General features: G+C 42.6%; 1 protein-coding gene across 2 annotated transcripts in view; it reads right to left on the reverse strand.

Moving 5' to 3' along the window:
• Positions 1-21796, reverse strand: part of FAM193A (family with sequence similarity 193 member A) — a 178284-nt gene that overhangs the window by 5908 nt on the left and 150580 nt on the right. For both annotated transcript variants that reach the window (XM_023638491.2, XM_070264037.1), the window contains 3 exons: positions 20898-21128; positions 16851-17706; positions 11217-11298 (listed from right to left, as the gene is read on the reverse strand). In XM_023638491.2, the coding sequence (XP_023494259.2) occupies positions 11217-11298; positions 16851-17706; positions 20898-21128 (1169 nt within the window). The remainder of the gene's footprint in view (positions 1-11216; positions 11299-16850; positions 17707-20897; positions 21129-21796) is intronic.

Raw genomic sequence — 21796 nt, forward strand, 5'->3', positions numbered from 1 at the left:
TTCATTTAGTTACTATTTTTGAAAAAGAACACTGTTGATCTTCTGTTTCTCTTACATATCACACCCCTTTGTTTTACTTTCTTTGGGCTTATTCTGCTGTCCTTTTCCTAATTTCTCAAATGAAATCCTTAAGTCATTAATTTTCAGGTTTCTAAAAACTAACTCCAGCATTTAAGGCTTTATAGAAAGCTATCAAGAGCAATCTTTTCCTGCATTCCACAGGTTTTCATAAGCAGTGTTCTCATTATCTTTTAGTTCTACATATTTTACAATGTCTACTGTGGTTTCTTACTTGACCCATGCGTTATATAAACTTCCACAGTTTTAGATTTCCACATATTTAGGGATTTCAAAATTCACTTATTGTAAACCTCCAACTTAAATTGTGTTGCAGTCAGAGAACACAAATTACACATACTTGTTCTTGGAAGAAATTTTTTTTATTGAGGTCATACTGACTTATAACATTGTGTAAATTTCAGGTGTACATTATTATACTTCAGTTTCTGTACAGACTGAATTCTGTTCACCAGTAATAGCCTGATTTTTATGCATCACAATATGTATGTGCCCCTTTACCCCTTTCACCCACCCCCACCCCTTCCCCTCTGGTAACTACCAATCTGTTCACATTATCCATGTGTTTCTCTTCCACATATGAGTGAAATCATGTGCTATGTCTTTCTCTGACATATTTCACTTAGCATAACACTCTCAAGGTCCCTGATGTTGTCAGAAATGGCATAGTTTTGTCTGTTTTTATGGCTGAGTAGTATTTCATGGTGTATATATACACACCATATCTTTTTTTTTTTTTTTTTTGAGGAAGATTAGCCCTGAGCTAACATCCCCGTGCATCTTCTTCTACTTTATATGTGGGACGCCTACCACAGCATGGCTTACCAACTGGTGCCATGTCCACACCCGGGATCTGAACTGGTGAACCCTGGGCTGCTGAAGCAGAACATGAGAACTTAACCACTGTGCCACCAGGCCGGCCCTACCATATCTTTTTTTACCCATTCATTGGATGGGTTCTTCGGTTGCTTCCACATCTTGGCTGTCGTGAATAATGCTGCAGTGAACAGAGGGGTCCATAAATCACTTTGAATTGTTGACTTCATGTTCTTTGGATAAACATTCAGTGGTGAGATAGCTGGATCATACGGTATTTCTACTTTTAATTTCTTGAGGAATCTCCATACTGTTTTCCATAGTGGCTGCACCAGTTTGCATTCCCACCAGCAGTGTATGAGGGTTCCCTTTTCTCCACATCCTCTCCAACATTTGCTATGTCTTGTCTTGTTAATTGTAGCCATTCAGATGGGTGTGAGGTGATATCTCATTGCAGTTTTGATTTGCATTTCCCTAATAATTAGCGATGTTGAACATCTTTTCATGTGCCTGTTGGCCATCTGTATATCTTCTCTGGAAAAATCTCTGTTCTTATCCTCTGCTCTGTTTTTTTTTTTAAAGATTTTATTTTTCCTTTTTCTCCCCAAAGCCCCCCAGTACATCGTTGTGTATTTTTAGTTGTGGGTCTTTCTAGTTGTGACATGTGGGATGCCGTGTCAGCATGGCTTGATGAACGGTGCCATGTCCACACCCAGGATCCGAACTGGTGAAACCCTGGGCCGCCGAAGCGGAGCACGTGAACTTAAGCACTCAGCCACAGGGCCGGCCCCTCTTCTGCCCATTTTTGATCAAGTTGTTCATTATGCTGTTGTTGCGTTGTGTCAGTTTTTTAATTTTGGAAATTAATCCATGTTGGATATTTGATTTGCAAATATTTTCTCCTAGTTGGTGGGTTGACTTTTCATTTTGTACATGGTTTCCTTTGCCTTGCAGAAGGTTTTCAGTCTGATGCAGCCCCATCTGTTTATTTTTTCTTTTGTTTCCCATGCCAAAGTAGACACGGTATTCAAAAAGCTACTGCTAAGACTGATGTAAAAGAGTGTGCTGCCTATATTTTCTTCTAGAAGTTTTGTGGTTTCAGGTCTTACATTTAAGTCTTTGATCCATTTTGAGTTATTAATTTCTGTGTATGGTGTAAGATTATGGTCTACTTTCATTCTTTTGCACGTGATTGTCCAGTTTTCCGAACACTATTTATTGAAGAGACTTTCCTTTCTCCATTGCACGTTCTTGGCTCCTTTGTTGAAAACCAGTTGTCCACAGATGTGTGGTTTTATTTCTAGGCTTTCAATTCTGTTCCATTGATCTGTGTGACTGTTTTTGTGCCAGTACCATGCTGTTTTGATTACCATAGCTTTGTAGGATATTTTGAAGTCAGGGAATGTGATACCTCTAGCTTTGTCCTTTTTCTCAGGATTGCTTTGGCTATTCAGGGTCTTTTGTTGTTCCACATAAATTTTAGGATTCTTTGTTCTATTTCCAGGAAGAATCTCAATGGGATTCTGATTGGGATTGCAATGAATCTGTAGATTGCTTTAGATAATATGGACATTTTAACCAAGTTTATTCTTCCAATCCATGAGCATGGGCTATCTTCCCATTTCTTTATGTCTTTCTCAATTTCTTTCAATGTCATAATTTTCGGTGTATAGGTCTTTCAGCTCCTTGGTTAACTTTATTCCCAGATATTTTAATCTTTTTGTTGGGATTGTAATGGGATTGTATTCTTGAGTTCTCTTTCTGCTAGTTCGTTATTAGTGTATAGAAATGCAACTGATTTTTGTATCCCACAACTTTGCTGTAGTTGTTGATTATTTCTAACAGTTTTCTGGTGGATTCTTTAGGATTTTCCATATATAGAATCATGTCATCTGCAAACAGTGAGAGCTTCACTTCTTCCTTTCCAATTTTGATCCCTTTTATTTCTTTTTCTTGTTTAATCGGTCTGGCTACAACTTCCAGTACTATGTTAAATAAGAGTGGTGGGAGTGGGCATCCTTGTCTTGCTTCTGTTCTCAGAGGAACAGCTTTCAGTTTTTCACTGTTAAATATGATGTTGGCTGTGGGTTTGTTATATATGGCCTTTATTATGTTGAGGTACTTTCTTTCTATATCCATTTTATTGAGAGTTTTTTTTTTATCATAAATGGATGCTGGATCTTGTCAAATGCTTTCTTGGCATATACTGAGATGACTGTGTGATTTTTATTTCTCATTTTGTTAATGTGGTCTATCACATCAATTTGTGGATGTTGAACCATCGTTGCATCCTTAGAATAAATCCCACTTGATCATGACGTATGATCCTTTTACTGTATTGTAGTATTTGATTTGCTAATATTGTGTCAAAGATTTTTGCATCCATGTTCATCAATGATACTGGCCTGTAGTTTCCCTTCTTTGTGTTGTCCTTGTCTGGTTTTGGTATCAGGGTAATGTTGGCCTGGTAAAATGAGTTAGGAAGCATCCTGTTCTCTTCAATTGTTTGGGAATAATTTGAGAAGAATAGGAATTAAATCTTCTTTGAATGTTTGGTAGATTTCACCAGAGAAGCCATCTGATCTTGGTCTTTAGTTTTGGGGGAGGTCTTTGACTACTGTTTCAATCTCTTTACTTGTGATCACTCTATGTAGATTCTTTATTTCTTCTTTTCTTTTGCTGAGGAAGATTTACTCTTAGCTAACATCTGTGCCAATCTTCCTCTATTTTGTATGTGGGTCACTGCCACAGCATGGCTGCCAATGAGCGGTGTAGGTCTGTGCCCAGGAACAGAACCTGGGCAACTGAAGTGGAGTGTGCTGAACTTAACCACTAGACCACAAGGTCAGCCTCTGAATCTTCTATTTCTTCTTGATTCAGTTTTGGGAGGTTGTATCATTGTAAGAATTTATTCATTTCTTCTAGCTTCTCAAGTTCATTGGCGTACAACTTTTCATAGTATTCTCTTATAATCCTTTGTATTTCTGTGGTGTCCATTGGAACTTCTACTCTTTCATTTCTGATTTATTTGAATCTTCTCTCTTTTTTTCTTAGTGAGTCTGGCTAAGGGTCTGTCAATTTTGTTTATCTTCTCAGAGAACCAGTTCTTAGTTTCACTGATCCTTTCTATTCCTTCCTTACTCTCTATTTCACTTATTTCCGCAGTGATTTTTATTATTTCCTTCCTTCTACTGACTTCGGACTTTGTTCTTCTTTGCTAGTTCTTTTAGGAAAAGTGCAAGCTTGTTTGAGATTTTTCTTCTTTGTTGAGGTAGGCCTATATTGCTGTAAATTTTCCTGTTCCTACTTTTGCTGCATCCCACAGGTTTTGGTATGTTGGGTTTTCAATTTCATTCGTCTCCAGGTATTTTTTGATTTCTCCTTTGATTTCTTCATTGATCCAATAGTCGTTCAGTAGCATGTTGTTTAGTCTCCAAATATCTGTGACTTTTCCAGCTTTTTTCTGGTAGTTGATTTCTAGTTTTACAGCACTGTGGTCAGAAAAGATGCTTGATATGATTTCAATCTTCTTAAATTTATTGAGGCTTGCCTTGTTTCCCAACATATGGTCTTTGAGAATGTTTCATGTGCACTTAGAAGAATGTCTACTCTGCTGTTTTTGGATGGAATGTTTTTTATATATATCTATTAAATCCATCTGGTCTAGTGTTTAATTTAAATCCACTATTTCCTTGTTGACTTTCTGTCTGGATGATCTATCCACTGATGTAAGTGGGGTGTTAAGGTCCCCTAATACTATTGTGTTGCTGTCACTTTCTCCCTTTAGTTCTCTTAATAGTTGCTTTATATACTTTGGTGCTCCTGTGTTAGGTGCACGTATATCAATAACTGTTACATCTTCTTGGTGGAATGTCTCTTTTACAATTTTATTATATACAATGCCCATCCTTGTCTCTTTTTATCTTGAAGTCTGCTTTGTCTGATAGAAGTATGGTCACACCCACTTTCTTCTGCTTGCCATTTGCTTGGAGCATCATCTTCCATCCCTTCACTCTGAGCCTGTGTTTGTCTTTAGAGCTGAGATGTGTTTCCAGGGGGCAGCATTTCCTTGGGTGTTGTTTTTCAATCTATCCAGCCACTCTGTGTCTTCTGACTGGTGAATTCAATCCATTTACATTTACAATGATTATTGACGTATGAGGGCTTAATACTGCCATTTTACCTTTTGTTTTCTGGTGGTTCTATATTTCCGTTGTTTCTTTTTCCTTGTATTTCTGTCTGGCATTTCAGTTTTGTGGTTTTTCTGTGATGGTTTCCTCTTTATTTATGATTTGTGACTCTGCTCTGATTTTTTGTTTTGTGGTTACCATGAAGTTTGCATAAAAGATATCACAGAGGTCCGGCCCCGTGGCCAAGTTCATGTGCTCCGCTTCGGCGGCCCAGGGTTTCGCCAGTTCGAATCCTGGGTGCGGACACGGCACCGCTCATTAGCCATGTTGAGGTGGCATCCACATGCCACAACTAGAAGGACCCACAACTAAGATATACAGCTATGTACTGAGGGGATTGGCAACAGTTGTTAGCTCAGGTGCCAATCTTAAAAAAAAAAAAAAAGATACCATAGATGAGACAGCTGATTTTCTGATAGCCTCTTATCTCCATTAGCCTATGCCGGTTCCATCCTTTTCCTCTTCCCCTTCTATGTTTTTGCTGTCACAAATCATTCTGTTTCGTGTTGTGAGTTTGTGACCAAACTGAAGTGTTTATAGTTATTTTGATACTTTCTTTCCCTTTATCCTTTGTTATATTTAAGTGTTTCCTAACCTATTCTGATACAGAGCTGCAATTTTCTGATTTTGTCTTTTTATCTCCTTGCTCAAAGCTTTGTAAACCTTTGCCTTTTGGTTTCAGTTAGGGGAGCTCCCTTCAACATTTCCTGTAGGGCAGGTCTAGTGGCAATAAACTCCCTCAGCTTTTGTTTGTCTGGTAAAGCTTTTATTTTGCCATCATCTCTGAAGGATAATCTTGCCGGATAGAGTATTCTTGGCTGACAGTTTTTGTCTTTCAGTATTATGAATATATCATTCCACTTTATGCTATCCTGTAAGGTTTCTGCTGAGAAATCTGCTGAAAGCCTCATGGGGGTTCCTTTGCAGATTATTTTCTTCTCTCTTGCTCCCCTTAATATTTTTTCTGTCATTGACTTTTTTTTTTTTTTTTTTTAAAGATTTTAGTTTTCCTTTTTCTCCCCAAAGCCCCCTGGTACATAGTCGTGCATTTTTAGCTGTGAGTCCTTCCAGTTGTGGCATGTGGGACGCCACCTCAGCATGACCTGATGAGTGGTGCCATGTCCGCGCCCAGGATTCCAACCCGTGAAACCCTGGGCTGCCGAAGCAGAGTGTGCGAACTTAACCATTCGGCCACAGGGCCGGCCCCATCTGTGTCACTGACTTTTGACAGTTCTAGCATTATATACTTTGGGAAAGTCTTCTTCGATTGATGTAATTAGCAGTTTTATTAGTTTCATATACTTGCATATCAAGTTCCTCCCCCAGGTTGGGAAGTTCTCAGCTATTATTTCTTTGAATAAGCTCTCTGCTCCTTTCTCCCTCTCTTCTCCTTCTGGGATACTTATAACTCTTATGTTACTTTTCATAACTGAACTGGACATTTCTCGAAGAATCTCTTCATTTTTTAAAAATCTTAATTCTCTTTCCTCTTCCACCTGCATCATTTCTATAGTTCTCTCTTTGAGCTAATTTTCTCCTCCATAAGGTCTACTCTGTTTTTAATGCTTTCTACATTATTTTTTTAATCTCCTTAATTGTATTTTTCATATCTAGAATTTGTCTTTTTTTTTTTTTAAAGAGCTTCAATCTCCCTGGCAAAGTATTACTTCTGTTGATTAATCTTATTCCTGAACTCAATGAACTGAGTTTTTTTGTAATTCATTGAACTTGTTGAGTTTCTTTTTTTTTTTAAGATTGGCCTTGAGCTAACATCTGTTGCCAATCTTCCTCTTTTTTTTCCTTCCCAAAGCCCCAGTACATAGTTGCATATGCTAGTTGTAACTCCTCCTAGTTCTTCTATGTGGGATGCCACCACAGCATGGCTTTCTGAGTGGTGCGTAGGTCTGCGCCCAGGATCCAAACTGGCAAACCCTGGGCTGCCAAAGCGGAGAACGAACTTAACCACTGGACCACTGGGCCGGCCCCCCTTCCCTTTTTTTTTTTCCTGTTGAGTTTCTTTATGACAGCTATTTTGAATTCTGTCAGTTAGAGTGTAATCGGTGATACCAGGCTTGGCTTCTGGGGAGTCGTCCTTTTACTTCTGTTCTGCCGTGTTACTGTAGATCTTCATGGTATCTGATGAACACCGTATTTGAACCTCTGGCTGGTGCATCTGTGGTAGTAACCACCTCTTCTTACTTGGGTACGGTTTTGGTCACTTAGGTTCTGTTTGCCTGGATCTCATGTTCCTCCACTGGCTCTCCACAGGTTCAAATGCTGTTGTCCCAGGCACTACCTGCTCTGCTGCTCCCTAGTTGTCTGGGGGTGCTGGTTGCAACACTGCCAGGAGTGCTGGGTTCACTCACAGGTGTTGCTGTCACTGGCAGGAGCCCAGGTACCTGGGGATTTGTATGCAGCCCCTGCTGCTGGTAGAGCTGCTGTTGGGGGTGCCAGCACTGGGAGCTGTGTGCTCCTGCCCTATCAGCTTAGAGTTGTGTGGGTCAGGCTGCCATCACAACTCCACTGACTGTCATAGGGCGGGGCTGCCTTGCTGCTGCTCACAGTGGGCTGCTGTGTGAGGATCCACACCCTGGATTGCTGCTACTGGGGGAGGACGGGGCGGTGGGGGCGTTGATCCTCTAGTTGCACTGCTTCCTGGGGGGCCAGTCCATCTTCTGATGTATAGCTGCCTGGATCTCTTAGGTGTCCTGTTGTGTCGTGTAGGGAATCCTCTGCTGGTCAATAGACGTCTGGTTGTAATTTAGTGGGGAGACAAAGGGAACAACTCACTCCACCATGATGCTGACGTCACTCCCTGTTCTTCGAAATTTTTGAGCCTTGCTGTTTGTGGCCCAGTATCCATTCCACGTCTGTGAGTGTTCCCTGTGAGTTCAAGAGTTCTCTATTATGTGGATGCAGAGTTTCATCTATATTCACTAGACTGAACTTGTGGTCAAGCTTTGTTGATCTTCTGCATCTTTGTGGATGCTTGGGCTGCTTGAGCAATCAATCACACAGAGAAAACAGTCTGAGATCCCTTACCAGGATGGTAGATTTGTTTGATTCTCTGTGCAGTTCACACAGTTTCGCTTTTATTATTTTAAGGCCATTTCATTAAGTACTTACGTTTAAAATTTCTATTTCTTCCTGACAAATTGAACCTTTTATCATTATGTAGCAACCTTCACCTATCCCTTGTGTTAAAATATCTTTTGTCTGACAATAACATTAACTACAGCAGTTTCTTTTTTCCTGTCTATTTCCACCTTTCTTTTTTTTTTTTAAAAAAGATTTTATTTTTCCTTTTTCTCCCCAAAGGCCTTTGGTACAGTTGTATGTTTTTTAGTCATGGGTGCTTCTAGTTGTGGCATGTGGGATGCCGCCTCAGCATGGCTTGATGAGCAGTACCATGTCCGCACCCAGGATCTGAACTGGCGAAACCCTGGGCCGCCAAAGTGGAGCGTGCAAACTTAACCACTTGGCCACAGGGCTGGCTCCCTATTTCCATCTTTCTATTCATTATAATTTAGGTATGTTTTTGTAAAATACACATATATATATAAAAAAAAAAAAAAAAAAAAAAAAAAAATACACATATATATAAATTTCTTAACACAATCTGACAAACTATTTACTTTTATTTTTGTCTACTTACTGTCTGTTATGGTTACTAATACAACCGGACTTGTGTCTATCATCTTTTAAAAATTTATTATATTTTCTCTACATGTATTTTTTTCTGTTTGAGTTTTGATTTTTTTCCTTCTGATAAGCAATTTATACACCATATTTCTATTCTTTTTTTTTTTTTTTGAGGGAGATTAGCCCTGAGCTAACATCTGCCAATCCTCCTTTTTTTCCCAAGGAAGACTGGCCCTGAGATAACATCCATGCCCATCTTCCTCCACTTTATATGTGCAACGCCTGCCACAGCATGGCTTGCCACACAGTGCCATGTCCGCATCCGGGATCTGAACTGTCAAACCCCGGGCCGCTGAAGTGGAACGTGTGCACTTAACCACCGTGCCAGCCCCCATATTTCTATTCTTTTAATGTTTGCTCTTGAAATGGTATCATGTCCATTTAGCTCAAAGTATGAATGTTAAATATCTAACTATTAAATACCTGGACAATAAAAGGAGACTCAAGGATACTCAGCTCTGACTCTTGCGATTCAATACTATGGTTCTCTCAGACATTACTACATCATTACAAAGAAAACACGTTTGTATTTACATCTAGATTTATCAGGCTTTCTCTCATTACCTTCTGCATATCAAACTATCCTTCTGAGATCAATTTCCTTTTTTCCTGAAGTATAATGTTAGATGTTTCCTTTTTTTCAGGTCTCTTTTTAGTAAGCTCCTGTAGCTTTTCTTTATTATGGGAAAAAATCATTGTGAAGAATAGTTTTGTGGGATACAAAATTATAGACTGACAATTTCCTCTCAACACTGTAAATATCAATCCATGGTCTTCTGGTTTCATATACTATGTCTAGGAATGGGTTTTCGTTTGTTTATCCTATTGGTATAAGTCGTGCGTTTGAATTTGTAGTTCCCTATTTCTCTTTAGTTCTGCAAAATCCTCAGGTATCATATCTCTTTAAATATTGCTTTCCTGTAGGCTCTCGCTCCATTTTTCCTTGCCGGCACTGGTGTGTGCGTGGGGTGGGGGGGGGGGGGGGGGGGCGGAGCTCCAGTTTAATGTATGTTAGACTTAGTCTCTTCTCCATGTCTCAACCCTTCTTTCATTATTTTCTCTTTTCCTTATATCTTGGTTCATTCTGGGTACATTTTTCCGATATATCTTCTAGTTCATTAATTTTGTCTTTAGCAGTGTGTCTAATCTATCACCTGTCTATTGAGGTCTTGTTTTTAATAATTATATTTTTCATTTCCAGACATCTGTTTTCCCCATCTTGGGTGTTTGATAATCTTTATTTATGAGGTCAAGCATGACTTTAAAGTTTGTGAGTTCTACAGGTCTACTTTGGGGAAATTTCCCTCCAAAATTCTGTCTATATCAAAGACATGCCCCTCTCCCATCCCCAGCTCCCCAGCTCCCCAGAATCCAGCTTTAGGGCAAACTGTCTTAATAATTCAAGTAATTTACCCACAGATTCTTTTGGACTTTGTAAAACACATTTCTATCATCTGACAATGACAATTCCATTTCTTCCTTCTAATCCTTATCCTTTTTGTTTCTTTTTACACCTTTACAAATAGAAGTTGTGATAATTGGCAACTTCATCTTGTTTTTCTTTTTAATCTCAAGGGAGAGCTTTTCATGTCTCACTGTTAAGTATGATATTTATTGTACCTTATGGATACCTTTTATTACATAAGGACATGCTCTTCTAGGCCTAGTTAAGAGTTTTTATGATGAATGAATGTTTAACTTTAGCAAATGCTTTACTCCACCTGCTAAGATAACATACACATACCCGCACACACACAGAAACATTTAGAAGGTTACAACATTTGAGAAATGAGTTATTGACTTTTTGCATTCAAACTAACTGCTTCTTTTTGTGTGTGTATTATTTAAAACAAAGAGGTTAAAGTACTCTAAAAAAAGAACAAGGAGCTTTAAAATAAAATTTTCCTGCCTTAATTCACATACTAGATAAAATATTATTGAACATAGTACTAACAGAGTCTGCTTATCAGAAAAAAGAGCAAATATCTTAAATGTTGCTTTTCTCCTTAAAAGCATGCCCTGTCAGTGTGTTCCAACATCAGCATACATCAGGGAAGGCTTCGTGAATACAGATATCGGGTCCCTTCCCAAAGTCTGGTTCAGCAGCTTGGGGAGGGGCCTGAATTCCCAGGTGATGCTGCTGGTCCTGGACCACTTTGAGAATCACTGCCGTAAACTAGTGTTTACACACATAGGGGAGGGGAGAAGTGAACAAATGTGAGAGGGTGAGTGAGAAGGTTGGTGTGTGTGTGCTAGGGGTGTGGGCGGGACGTGGGTGGCAGGCCTTCACATGCTAGAATGCTACTAAGCCAGGCTGGCTGGCTAGCTGGCTGACAGAACTTGTGTCTAAGACAACTGGCAGAGCTATGAGGGTCATGTATGCTAACCACAAAACCATCATTATTTCAGACATGCAGTCCTGACATTTACCTTTTGAAATATTCCACCTCCCTCTCTGTCTCATCCATATCCACACTGTCCAGGTCTATATCTTTAGGCAGAAAGACATCATCTGTAAAACAAAGAGGAGAGGAAAGTCAAATTACAATAGCAGGCCATCTTACCAGAATAGAACAAATCATTTGGTTTTACTTAATTCAACAACTTCACAAACTAAAAATTTTTTCTGAAGTAAGACTTTACAAATGGCCAAAGAAGAACACTCTCCATGTGCTTGTGAGTGTCCAGCTCCCACCTGGAAGCTACGGAACTCACACATCTGCTGAGCAAAGCAAGTGCTGCCTCAGGTCCCATTAGAAGAGATCCACTTGCTGGCACCTGGGTTCCCCAAGTGATCAGTCATTAATCGATGGGTCTCCATTGATGGGACAGCCCTTGAGAAGATTCCTGCAAACCTAAGCTGCATTCAAGCCCAGAGGCTGCCTTAGGTCCCTGCTGGAGGGAAGAAGTGAGGGAGGGAAGGAGACGGCACAACTGTTAATAGAAGCTGACCAGAAGCAGGCCCATGGGGAAGAAAGTGCTGTCCCTTGCAAGTGACCCTCACAGTAAAATGACATGATTGTCCCCAGGACCCAGGCACCAACCTCTACAGGAAGATGGTTCTCCCAGGCATTCAGTTTGTATATGCAACATCCTAGAGACTTCAAAAACTCTTCAGGCCATTCCAATCAAAAGGCAAGGCTATAATTCACTTTGCAGTTAAAAACCACTCTTTGAGAATAGGCAGGAGAACATGGAGACTTCTGATTCAGGATTCTTCCATCTCCTACAATTTCGACAAGTTTGAGGATTTCAACTTCTCTTTTCTGCTCTGCCTGTTCCTATTGCTATCTTGGGATGCTGGGAGCTTCCCGGGCCCCGCGTGAGCTTCACGTGCCAGAGGCTCCATCAGTGCACACCTGGGGGGCTGTGAAGGCTGGCAGTGCATGCACAGTACCCGACACCATCAAAAGAGGAGTGCAGAGACTACTGACATTTCTCTGTTGAAGGAGTCTCCACCTCCCTGAAGACCTTAGCATGGGACAATTTTTTGGAATCTTTAATGAACACAGACCCACTTTCTTCCTATCTCTGGGGCATTCCACAACAGCGTAATTAAGGTGCAGGTTACCTGCGTGACAGCAGCTGCCATTCTTGATGACTCAGAGCACGGGGCAGAGCACCTTCACGTCTGTCAGCTCACAGAAACATCGCCGAAGCGCTCTCCTCTAAGGCCATGTAGGACCACGGCCCCTCCCACAGACAGCTCTCCCACCCACACTCTGTTGGCACCTAGAGCTCCTCACCTTCGGTCTTCCTCCTCTGCACCCCTCCCCCCCTCCACTGTATCCCTGTGATTTCAGCCATACCTGGATACCAACACCACCAAACCTCCACCTCCACCCTGGACCTCCTCCTTGAGCTCCATGTCCAGAGAGCCAACTCCTCCGTACATCCACCCTCAGGCCTCTGACCCCAAACACGGCAAAACTGTACCCCTTATGATCTGCTGCCAGCTGACTCCTTTTCTTGCAACGACCTAGAAATGATCCTCTTGGCCTCCTTCCTCACCCACGTCATACCTCTCAGCATGCCAGGCAAGTTCTTTGTGAACAGTCGGGGACCCTCACCCCTCGCCCTCCCTCCCACTGCTACTGCTTCAATGCTGGGCTCCACCACCCTCCCAGCCAGGCTCCTCAGTCCTAGCTTCCACCTCATCCAGTCCAGTATGAGGGAGTCATGCTCACAATACACCTGATCACAGCCATTCTGCTTCCACAGCCCAATCTCCTCCTTCCCAGACACTGAGACTATTCTGATCGAGCCTCCGCCTGCAATGTCTACTCACAGACATTGACTGGTGGCCGACTCGCTGAGGCTCTGATCAAGGAAACACTGATGCACGAGGAAGGGGGAAGGAAGGCAGGAGCATTTACAAACATAAAGGAAGTGAAGAAGGCACAGTCTCACCAGTCATTTCATAAATAGTTCTAGAAGTGGAACAGCTTCAATCATAAAAGCAAACACAGAGCAGGCATGTCTGCTGGAAATGCTTTCATAATAAAGCAATTTCTAATATTCTTTTTTCTGATTAGAACTAATAATCAGTATTGAAAATCTTGGTATAAGAAAAAACTGAGACAGAACCATAAGTGGATGCAGTAATAGGAAGAAATTTTTCACAACAACAAAACCATATTAGCCAGAGTGGAAAGAAAGTGTGACCCAAGAATTTCATACTTAGCAAGGCTGTCTGTTCATTGTTAAGACCATAAACACAGTTTGCTTCGCCAGAGCTCAGACACTTACCTGAAGACATGCACCAGAGGGTACACTTCCCCAGGGAGAAAACGTCTGGGAACACCTCAGCAGGAGGACCCACATGAGCATTTAATGTACTTAATTGTACACCTATGAATACTGTGTATTCTGACAAGGCAGGAATAATATTAGCAGAAAAATGGAAAGAGAAGGGACAAAGCGGAAAGCAGAAAGAATGAAATCAGCTCATTGACTGTTGTCCAGGCAGTAAGTGGGTGTCAGAGGCCTCACTTAAAGCAAGCTGTGAAAGGGTAAGCAGGGACGCTAGGGAGGGGGCATGAAAGGTATACATTAGAGGAATGCACTAGGACAAAAACACAAATTTTCCTAAATATCAAAGATTTTTAGAAATAAAAGAACAAAGAAAATATACCACATAGAAAAAACCCCAGCAACTATGAAATACACATAGTAACTACAAAATGACGTCAGGGTTGAGACACCCATATAGTTATATCAATAAATGCGAATGGGCTTAACTTACCCATAGAGAAGATTTTGAATTTGGCTCACAAAGCAAGACTCAGGTCTTTGCTATCTATAAGAGAATGACCTAAAACCTAGTGACTCAGAAAGGCTACAAATGAAGGGATGAGGACAAAGGTGCCCCACCAGGCAAAGAGAAACAGAGAGAGAAGGGGCAGCAATCACCATCTTAGATGAAGTAGAATGCAAGCCAAAAGCACAAAACACAACAAAAAGGACATTTTTAATACTAAAGCCACACACAAAGAAGATATTACAGTTAGGAATGTGCATCAAATAACAGAGAAACCACCTTCATAAAGCAAAACTATAGGGGACACAAGAAAACATAGCCAGGAACTCATTAATAATAATAGAAGATAGTCAAAGGGACAAAAAACAAGTAAGGATATAGAGGATCCTCCTTCTTCTCCTCAAAGTCCCCCCAGTACATAGCTTTGTGGGTCCTTCTGGTTGCACTATGTGGGACACCGCCTCAGCATGGCTTGATGAGCGGTGCCATGCCTGTGCCTGGGATCTGAACCAGCAAAACCCTGAGCTGCTGAAGCAGAGCGCCGGACTTAACCACTCGGCCATGGGGTCGGCCTGAGGATGAGCAATTCTGAAACCACTTCACATGCATCCTAGGATTGAACAAGTCAGTAAATCTACTGTGAGTCCCCGGGAGTTGGAGACGGGAGTTGTTACAGATGGAGATGGGGAAAGTAGAAGGAACGTGGGGCACTGAGTGGGACTGGCGTCATGAGTGTGAACTTGGGGTTCTCACAACAGAAATCAGATACAGGAATAGATAAGAGATGTGTGTGCGGGTCGCACGCACGCACAGACACACATCCCTTCCCAGCTCTGCCGACTGAGAGGGCCTAGAAGCAATGACACACCAGGAGCACCCAGGTCTGGGTTTCTAAATGCCACTCTCCACGAAAAAGAACCAGGGCTCCTTGGAGATGGCTGATTCAGGGCTGGGATAGGAAAAGTAAGAGATGAGCCTGGAACATCAAACTATGTCAGAAAGTATGGAAGTACTCAAAGAATGATGGGGCTGAGGGGCCATTCCGAGGGGGGCTCCCACGGACTGAGTCTGAGATAGTCAGGGCATCAAAATAGTGTTAGTAAAGGATTATAATCTATAGCATGAAGTAAGAATCCATGAATCCACCCTGATATAAATAACTAAATGAACGAAAAAAATACATGGGGGAGAAGAAAATCTCTTCTTACAGTAGAATACCAAATAAGAAATGTAGAAGGAATAATAGGAGAAAAATCACCCTTTGGCAAACAACGTCCTAATAACCATTTAGGGCAAGAATTGTCAACGGATGCTAAAACTAGTAGGTGAATGTTTGATAAAAACAGACATTCAGAGGCCGGCCTGGTGGTGCAGCGGTTAAGTGCGCATGTTCCGCTTTGGTGGCCTGGGGTTCACCACTTTGGATCCTGGGTACAGACACGGCACCGCTTGGCAAGCCATGCCGTGGTGGGTGTTCCACATATAAAGTAGAGGAAGATGGGCACGGATGTTAGCTCAGGATGTTAGCTGAGGGTCTTCCTCAGGAAAGAGAGGAGGATTGGCAGTGGACGTTAGCTCAGGACTAATCTTCCTCAAAAAAAACCAAAAACAAAAACAGAGATTCATCTCCCCATAAGACACTGATGCATCAGCAAAGGGGGAGCATTAACACGACAGTGGAGAGACCAGGCAGACCCCTTAACCCAAGGACTGGAGTTAACATCAGCAGACATTACGCCCTCCTGAGGGCATGCGCTAACAAGGACACATCACTTGCAGGGCACCGCTGCCAAAAATACACAATCTGCACCTTATCGTGAAGAAGTGGCACACAGACAAATGGAAATTATTCTAAAAGATAAATGGGTTGTACTCTTTAGAAACGTCAAGGTCATGAAAAATTGAGGAACTGATCCATCAAAGGAAATTAAAAGATATGACATGTGATCCTGGAATAGATCCTATGTCAGGAGAAATAACAGTAACACGTTTTTTTCTATAAAGGATATTAAAGGGACAACTGGAGAAAATATGAATAAAGTCTATAACTAGATGACGGCATTGTACCAGTGTTAATTTCTTGATTTTGATAATTGTATTGTGGTTTTGTAAAAGAGTGTCCTTGTTTTGAGGAAATACACATGGAAGTATTTAAGGGTAAAAGGGTGTCATGTCTGAAACTACTCTCATTTGGTTCAGAAAAATAATAAAGAGGGAGAGACAGAATGATAAAGCAAACGTGATAACATGTGATTCCAGGGAATTGGAATGTACAGGAATTCTTTGTACTCTTTTTTTTTTTTTTTTGAGGAAGATTAGCCCTGAGCTAACATCCACTGCCAATCCTCCTCTTTTTGCTCAGGAAGGCCAGCCCTGAGCTAACATCTTTGCCCATCTTCCTCTACTCTATATGTGCGATGCCTACCACAGCATGGCTGCCAAGTGGTGCCATGTCTGCACCCTGGATCTGAACCGGCGAACCCTGGGCCGCTGAAGCGGAACGTGTGCACTTAACTGCTGTGCCACCAGGCCGGCCCCTCTATGTACTCTTTTTGCAGTTTTTTTTGAAGTTTAAAATTATTTCAAAATGACAAAATATCTAACAACAATGGTATTTGTTCCTCATTGTTGGTGAAAAGGCCACAAAAAGCACCAAGCCAGGATAGGTAAGGCAGCATCCAACCTACAGGAGGGACAGGCTATGAGAGGACCTCCATCAAGTGTTTTTCTCATCTTACAACAAGTCACACACAGAAAACGAAAGGCTATCAGCTAGACATACTTTCCCTCTGCTCTGTATTTACCAATTGAATTGTTGACTCGGTCTCCTTTCTTCTTCTTATTCTTCTTGTTCTTGCCCTTGGGCTGAGGAGAATCTGCCAGCACCAGCTTGCTGTTCTGCGGATGCTCGCTGGGGGAGGCGGGCTCCATGGGGACTGGGTTCGACTTTTCTTCCTTGACATGGTTCAGCTGCTTTTTGTTATTGTTATTACTGTTGACTTTTCTCTCCTCTCTTTTCTGCTCTGCCAAGGAAGTGAGGTCAAGTACTTTAGTCTTTGACTCAGTCTGGGGCCGGGGTCTGGGCTGGCCCTCTGAGGCTCTGGGGGGCTCCATGGGCTTTCTCACGGGCTCACTGCTAGCCTTATTGGTCTGCTTTAGCTTCTGTTTGCCGTTTCCCTCTTTGTGGTGATGCATTATGTCAAGGAGAAAAGACAAGGGCTCCTGCTGCTTTCCATTGACCTCCTTTGGAAGGAGGAGCTTGGAGTCTCTGGTGTCCACGGGGTCGGCAGCATCCCCATCAGCCCCGGGCCCCAGCCTGGGCTCTGTGTGGTCCACATGTCTGGAAGGGCAGCGAGATGATGTTTCTGGTTCTTCGGTTTGCTCTAGCGACCCATTGTGGATATTTTCAGAGTTAGGTACAGACTCTGTTGATGCCTGTAAATTTCTAGCGAGCATGTCCAACTTGGGACAGTCTTTACTTGGCCTCTCCTTCTTCTTCTTTTTTACAGCTCTTAGCTTTTGAAGCTCCTGAAGCCGCTGAAATTCCTCCTTGAGTCTCTCTTCCTCTTCCTCCTCCTCCTCCTGACGTCTCTGCTCCTCACGGAGGTGCAGATGCTCTCGGGCCCTGGCCTCTGCTTCAAGGCGAGCTTTCTCCTCCAGCTGCCAGTGTGAAAAGAAAAGGCAACTTAAGACAATAGTAAGTGTTCTTAAAATTAAGACATACAGAAAAATAAGATAATTTAAAAAACAAATCATATAACAAGAACATAAACTTTGAAAGGGGCTATAACAGGCCAAAAGCTTAAAACATACCCACCCCAAGTTATTTTACTCTACAGAATTATTAGATTTAATCTATCTACCAAGGTATATGCTTCCTTTATTGTGAGGGAGAGTAGTCAACAAAAAATTCCTTACCGCCTTTGACCCAGCACTAGGCACATAACACTGGGTCCCAGTGGCTGCGGTGCTCCTGCCCTGCACCAGCTCCCCCGTAAAGCGCGATGGGTGGATGACGGGGGCTCACAGCACGGACTGATCGTGTAGTAGTTACACCGCTGCGCATGTGCTGCCAAAACCCTGAGCAAGCACAGCTTCCAAGTGAAGGCTGACGCTGACGCATCCACGTGTATCAAGAGGACGTGCAAGAAATGTGTACTAAAAACCCTGAAATTCCTTTTTCCCACTTTAGTAGATAAACAAAATTCCCAATCTACTTTCACCAGTGGGATTGAGCAAACGACTTCCTAAAATATCCAACATTACATGGCAAATAGACAATAGTTATTTCTGCTGTCCAGCTTGGCAGGAAATTAATTTTCATCCCAAGTGAAGACTGTATTTTATTAGTGACATATACTCAAGAGCACAAAAGGAACCATTCCTTCTGCTCAGAAAACAAATGAAAGCCATTAAGAGCAAGAAGCATGGCTTCTCCTATCAGTGAACTCCAATAAGGCCAGTGCTTATGGGAAATTTTGGGAAAAACATTTTGCATGGGAAAATGTAAAGGTCTTTCCAAGTTTAAATTATTTTTCACAATGTTTCGGCAAGCAATATTTTTAAGAGACAATTTGCTTGTCTTTTTGAAAAACTTAAACATAAAATTGTTAAAAATTTAATGACAGGGGCTAGCCCGGGGGCGCAGCAGTTAAGTGCGCACATTCCACTTTGGTGGCCCGGGGTTCAGTGGTTCAGATCCTGGGTGCTGACATAGCACTGCTTGGCAAGCCACGCTGTGGTAGGCGTCCCACATAAAAAGTGGAGGAAGATGGGCATGGATGTTAGCTCAGGACCAGTCTTCCTCAGCAAAAAGAGGAGGATTGGCAGAAGATGTTAGCTCAGGGCTAATCGTCCTCAAAAAAAAAGAAAAAAAAGAAAAAAAATTTAATGATAGGTTTTAAAAAAACTTAACTTGACAATTCAAGTAAAAATTAACTAAAATCCTTGTTTCATCTAGAAGAGAAGCCTTCCCTGAAGGTAGCACGCAATAGGCAGCACCTGGAGTGGCCCCCAAAATAGCTACTTTAGGCAGGTGTCCTAGTGTCAAGTGAGCAGAATGCCCCCTACAGCACAGATCTGCAGGGTGATCCTGCCACAGAACAGAAGCTACAGTGAACTCAAAACCTGGTATACTGGCTGGCCCGGTGGTGGTACTGGTTAGGTTCATGTGCTCTGCTATGGCAGCCTGGGGCACACTGGTTCTGATCCTGGGTGCAGACCTACACACCGCTCATCAAGCCATGCTGTGGCAGCATCCCACATAGAAGAACTAGAAGCACTTACAGCTAGGATGTACAACTATGTACTGGGGCTTTGAGGAGGGGGAAAAAAGAGGAAGACTGGCAACAGATGTGCGCTCAGGGCCAATCTTCCTCACCAAACAACAACCTAGTATATGTAGTGCTGCCTTCATTTCAACAACCAAGGCCCTGGAGACTTCTCACGGATTCACTGGAAGCCTCTGGACCTGTTCAGTGCTTTGCAGGGCTGCCCTCCATCCTAGACTCCACAAGGACAGAGGACAGGAGTCTGGGGTGGACCACCCTGGAACCCCTGATGCTGTCAACACTCCTGGATGGAGAACATACCCCATTTTCCCCACTCCAGTGTGGCTCAGCAAACCCAGATCTTCTGGGGCACAGAACAGGCTTCTTCCCCAAAGCCCCCTCATTACACCTGACAGTCAGTCCAGACCTATTTTAGGATTGTGAGGTACAAGCAGGGCACTTGATGGTTAATCCACTTAGCAGAACAATCACAACTATCTTAGAATTACAAATAGCTAAGTTGGAAGAAACACTGCAGGACATGTGGCCCACGCTCTGGTCCACTGTGGAAATGTCCTCCTCATGTCTCTGCCTGACTTCACAAGGACCTCACCTCTTCCCAAAGCAACCCATCCTGCTGTCAGACCCTTGTTCCCTCTGTGCGCAGCCCAGATCTGCCTGCTGAGGTCTGGCTCTTGGAGCCTGACATCTTTAGGTGGCCGAAACCAGGAAGATCTGTGGAACTGCTGCAGCACAGGGGCTTTGTGGAAAATCCTCCGAGAGAATGTGGGGGGACGAGGATGGCAAATCATAGAGTAAATGCTATTTCCATCACTTTCAATGTTAACATGACGTAAAGAACACAACTTCTCATTTACGAGCATACAGTCTCTGAACACTTTACTCGCTAGACCATAGGTCAAGTCCAGTCAAAGTCCACCACTGGGCCAACCTGCCTGTCCTGGTAGATATTTACTTTTGTGATATCTCACACCCTATGGTGAAGGGGGAACTGCCCAGGGCTGTCCACAATGGCTGGCATCAACGCCTTGTGCTGGCTCTCTTTTAGAATGGCACTGCCTGATTCTCCTCTGCCAGTGGAGTGAGATGGGGGATGGGGTGGAGCAGCATGCCCAGACCTGTGTCCAGAGATGACTGCTGTGCCAAGGGCCCAGTCCCAGCTTCATATCCAAGTCACTTCTTCACCCACAGTCTCCAAAAGCCCACACTGGTCCCCTTTCCCTCTACTCCTTGACAACCAAGGGCTCCTTCCTCTTCTTCCTTAGGAAAGAAGGTTCTTTCACAGGCAGAGATGGAGGGTCTGCTTGCCGCTCCCACCCTGGCCACCACAAGAACTCGAAAGTTTGTTTTAGATCCATTAACAAACTCATGACACAAAAGGAGAAGCCGTGCCCTGAAAATACATCAGGCTTTTAACCAGCTTCTAGTTTGGGCCATGAGACAGCCAGGGGCTCTGGAAGCAACACGGTGAGCAAGTCCACCAGCATGGAGGCCCTCCGTGCTCAGAAGCACTCCTGGAGACTACCCTCATCGGCGCAGCACCAAGCACACGTTGTTTACCTTTCTCTGCTTATGCCTCGCTCGCTTGGCTGCTCGAGTGCTGCTAACTGGTTTGGTCTCCGAGCTGTTTATGAACTGCAGCAAATCTTCCACCCTTCGATGGTCAACTACACTCTCCCGTTCTGAAAGTTGATCTGTTTTTTTAGGTTGCTCTTCTTTCCTCTTGGTCAGCCGTAAACGAAGCTTTTCCCTCATTTCTGCATAATTTCTACTTGTTGGTGCAGCTGGAGGCTAAGAGAATTAAATGAGAACATAACTAAATTAAGCTTCAAGTTTTAGTGATTTTGAATATAACAAACCTCAGACCATATCTCTAAAAATGATTTTTTTAAATTACTCAAGTAATACATGTTCATTGTGGAAAAATAAGGAAATAGGATAAACAAATGGCAGGAAAAAGAAAAACCCATCACCAAATCACCCAAAAGTATTTTGGCACTGACCTGTAAAGCTTCATATATTCGTGAAAAATCTAGTAAAGTATGTACAACTACGTAAACCAATATTTTTAAAGCAAACAAGAAGCAATTACACATACTGATTTATCTACTTTTTATATGATACAGTGTGATTATCTTTTCCTGTCAACAAACGTGTCTGTAGTATCTTCATCCATTTGCAGGTTTCCCTTTCAGTGCCAAAAAGAAAAAAGAAGTGCCCTCTCTCTCACTGCCAAAACTTCTTACTGGCGACTACAAACGTGTGCATGTTTAGGAAATAGAGCCAGAACCAAAAGAACAGCTACCAACCCCGGGCCTGTCCTCCCACCCACCCCAGGCACCATGGCTGACATTTGCTGGGACAGAAAAGATGATTATTCTGGAAAGATGTACGGGTATCAATGTCCTTTGTATTCAAACATGAGGAATCCAACCATACACGTATCAGCAGTGTCCCAC

The sequence above is a fragment of the Equus caballus genome, chromosome 3 (genome assembly GCF_041296265.1).
Source record: "Equus caballus isolate H_3958 breed thoroughbred chromosome 3, TB-T2T, whole genome shotgun sequence".
NCBI classification, from domain to species: domain Eukaryota; kingdom Metazoa; phylum Chordata; class Mammalia; order Perissodactyla; family Equidae; genus Equus; species Equus caballus.